Source organism: Chlorella variabilis (genome assembly GCF_000147415.1).
Source record: "Chlorella variabilis unplaced genomic scaffold CHLNCscaffold_7, whole genome shotgun sequence".
NCBI lineage: Eukaryota > Viridiplantae > Chlorophyta > Trebouxiophyceae > Chlorellales > Chlorellaceae > Chlorella > Chlorella variabilis.
This window is the reverse complement of record NW_005435081.1, coordinates 786,186-789,093: the sequence shown is the minus strand read 5'-3', so window position 1 is coordinate 789,093 and position 2,908 is coordinate 786,186. Positions and strand designations below refer to the sequence as shown.

At 57.2% G+C, this 2,908-nt stretch overlaps 1 protein-coding gene across 1 annotated transcript in view; it reads left to right on the top strand.

The window, feature by feature from the left end:
• Nucleotides 1–293: 293 nt before the first annotated feature.
• The window catches only part of CHLNCDRAFT_51564 (hypothetical protein), a gene marked incomplete at both ends in the record, with an annotated part of 4,495 nt that continues 1,880 nt past the window's right edge, over nt 294–2,908 (top strand). Inside the window, 8 exons of the mRNA XM_005848831.1 lie at nt 294–348; nt 494–531; nt 631–790; nt 914–1,014; nt 1,102–1,148; nt 1,307–1,356; nt 1,494–1,645; nt 1,764–1,958. Coding sequence (XP_005848893.1) covers nt 294–348; nt 494–531; nt 631–790; nt 914–1,014; nt 1,102–1,148; nt 1,307–1,356; nt 1,494–1,645; nt 1,764–1,958 — 798 coding nt within the window. The remainder of the gene's footprint in view (nt 349–493; nt 532–630; nt 791–913; nt 1,015–1,101; nt 1,149–1,306; nt 1,357–1,493; nt 1,646–1,763; nt 1,959–2,908) is intronic.

Below are 2,908 nucleotides of genomic sequence, written 5' to 3'. Positions count from 1 at the left end.
GTCTGTCTGTCTGTTCTCAGCAGCCTGGCAGCCCCTGCTGCCATTTTGCAGTGACGACACTGCCAACCAAGGACTATGGATGATATACAACCTTGAGAAAGTGCGATCTAGTCCAAGCCAGTCTTGGAAGCAAGCTGCAATGTTTCTGACAGAATCATGCGGTGCCGTCGTTGTGGCATGCTTCCGCTCACCCAGCCACGACACGGATCACGAGCACATGTTTGTTTCTGTCATCCTTGGCCCTGCAGGACCTGGTCCAGCTACAGGACTGGCTGTCCTGCAAGCTGGACACGATGGCACGCGACATCATGTTCAACCAGGAGCAGCTCATGAACCAGCAGGAGCTAGGTATGTTGTTGCAGTTATGGGCTCTCTTTGCAGTGCGCTCCCGGTGCTTTCTTTGCACTCCCAGTGCTGCTGTTTGCCGAGCATATCCTGCTCTGGCTGCCATGTACTCGAGAGCGTTACCAACTCGCTGGAAGCTCTGCCGCAGATAAATACAACACCGCAATTAATGCAATTGAAGAGCAGGTGAGGGCGTTCTCGGACCCAGACAACCGGTATTCAGCTGTGTCTGAGTTAGAGTTCCCAGGTTCATTGCATTGCACTTACCTTGCACCCACTCTGCAGATTGGTGCCAGATGTGGGGCCCAGAACTGCATAACGCTGAGGAACCTACCTCCCAGCCAGCGCAACTCACAGAAACGGTATGCCAATGACTGCGGCACCAGGATCTCTGCTTCAGTTAGCAAAGCCTGCAACGGCTCCAAGTGGAGTGCTGATGAGCCAAGTGAGTTGAGCTCCTCAGTGCGCGCCCTTGCATCGAGCCTGCTCCCTGAGCACTGGCCAATGCGTACAACACATTGCGAACTGCCCGTTCTGCGTTCCCAATACACCTTGGTTCCTCGTGCAGAACGCTGTCCAATTGGCGATAATGCGCTTGGTGGTGTGTGCGACCCGAATGGCTTCTGTTACGATGTTTATGAAGAGGCTGAGTGGTTTGCAGATCTCGAGGTCAGGCGATGCTGCTAGGCGCCTTTTAGGTGAGGACACACATGGAATCACTGATCTCACATTTCCGTTGCCAGCTTGGATGTGCAGTACATTCTCGATTTGTTCACTGAAAAGGATGGCATCGACAACTTCAAGTGAGTGAGGACACAGGGATTGCATGCAGGGCCACAGCGCAAAATGAAGCCCACACAGGTGGCAGCCAAGATGTGTTGCATGTCTCTTCTCCTGTCGCCTTGCTTCCTTTCCCTCTTTGGGTTCGCGAACAATCCCTGTTGTTTTCTGTCTGGTGCAGCAAGTTTGCCAATTGGATGGATGTCAAAGCCACAGTGGCTCTGGCCAAAGGTGGGCTCATGACAGCTGGCTGACAGGTCAGCTACCACAAGTTGCCGAGCATCCTCGGCGATTCTGCGCTGGACTACTCAGCTTGTGCCAAGCCTCTGTGCTATTCAACTTTCTTGGTGCCCTCCGCACCGTTGCAGGCGCCACCCTGAAGATCCTGGTGCTACAACACATCATCATGGCATCTGGCAGCACCGCCAGGAACGCTGAACTCATTGTATTTGCCAACCGTGTTGCCAACCGGTTGCAAAGTCGCGTCGATTTCCACCTGACCAAAACCAACTTAGAAAAGGTGTGAGCAGTGTTTGGACAGCTCACGCACGGCCTTTGCTGGGTTTCATGTCCTGCATTTCCCGAGTCACGCCTGCACTCCCATCATTATGCCATTGCATCTTTCCATGGGCGAGCAGGTTGTGCGTGCCTACACCAACCCAACCGACCTCAACTATCAGGACAGCATGGCCAGCATGGAGTGGCCTCAGGCTGACTTTAGAGAGTGCAAGCGCGATCCACCCACCGACTTCTGCTTCTTTGGATTATGTACTTACACGTTTGAGTATAGCTTCCGTTTTGCGCTGGACAAAAAGATTAAAATGAATCAATGGGTAAGCCGGCAGTTGTCACCCCCGCCCCCCGCAACGCAAAACTAGCATATTTTACGCCTGATTCACGGCTGCAGGTGCGCTGGTCCTGCGAGAAGGATGACAAGGCGCAGTATGTGAACGCAACACTGATTCAGCATGAGTGCAACCTGCCGAAGCTCGGCTGCCATGATGACATGTCAGGGGCCCTTAAGAAAGTAATGGACTGCGATGGCAAGTGAGTTGCCTTCCTGTCTGTACCATGTGATAGAAGATCAGCTGGGGCATGGACGCACTTTTCCAGGTTATTGCAATCACTTCCATTAGATTGGGAGCCTTTCAACGCAGGTTTTTCACCTGCCTCTATTGTGTTCACGTGCAGCTGGTTTCACTGCGGCTACTTTTCAGAGGGCCGTGTTAGTGGCAAGGAGAGATGCGCCGGCTCCTATGCACACAGACCGGCCGCCTCTTGCTCGAGGGCGGCCCACTTTGGCCTGGGCAGCCCGGGCCGCCCTCCCCCCCGGGCGCATGTTCGGTGTTGGAGGGGTGCGCCCAGCGATAGGGGGCCCCTGAAGGCATGCGCCGAGGCCGGGAAGCGTGGTTCGGCGCTGCTGCACGCTTGGCGACTTGAACAGAACCGCGTGCCGCCGAGCTGCGGCCGCAGTTTCCGGCCCACAGTCTACGGTCGCAGCCACGGGACTCGGCGGCACGGCGTTTGGGCCCAAGCTTGCTGCCGCCGCCGCCGTGCCCGGGGGGCAGCGCGGCGGCGGCGGGGGCACGCTGCGACGCCCCCGTGCTGCCGAGTTGCGGCCGTAGTTTCCTGCCAGAAGCCCACGGCCACAGCCACGGGACTCGGCGGCACGGCGTTTCGGTCCACGGCTTGCTGCCGCCGCCGTCGCAGGGGTGCTGCCTGCGGCGGCGGCGGCACGGCGTTTGGGTCCACGGCTTGCTGCCGCTGCCGCCGCCGCAGGGGT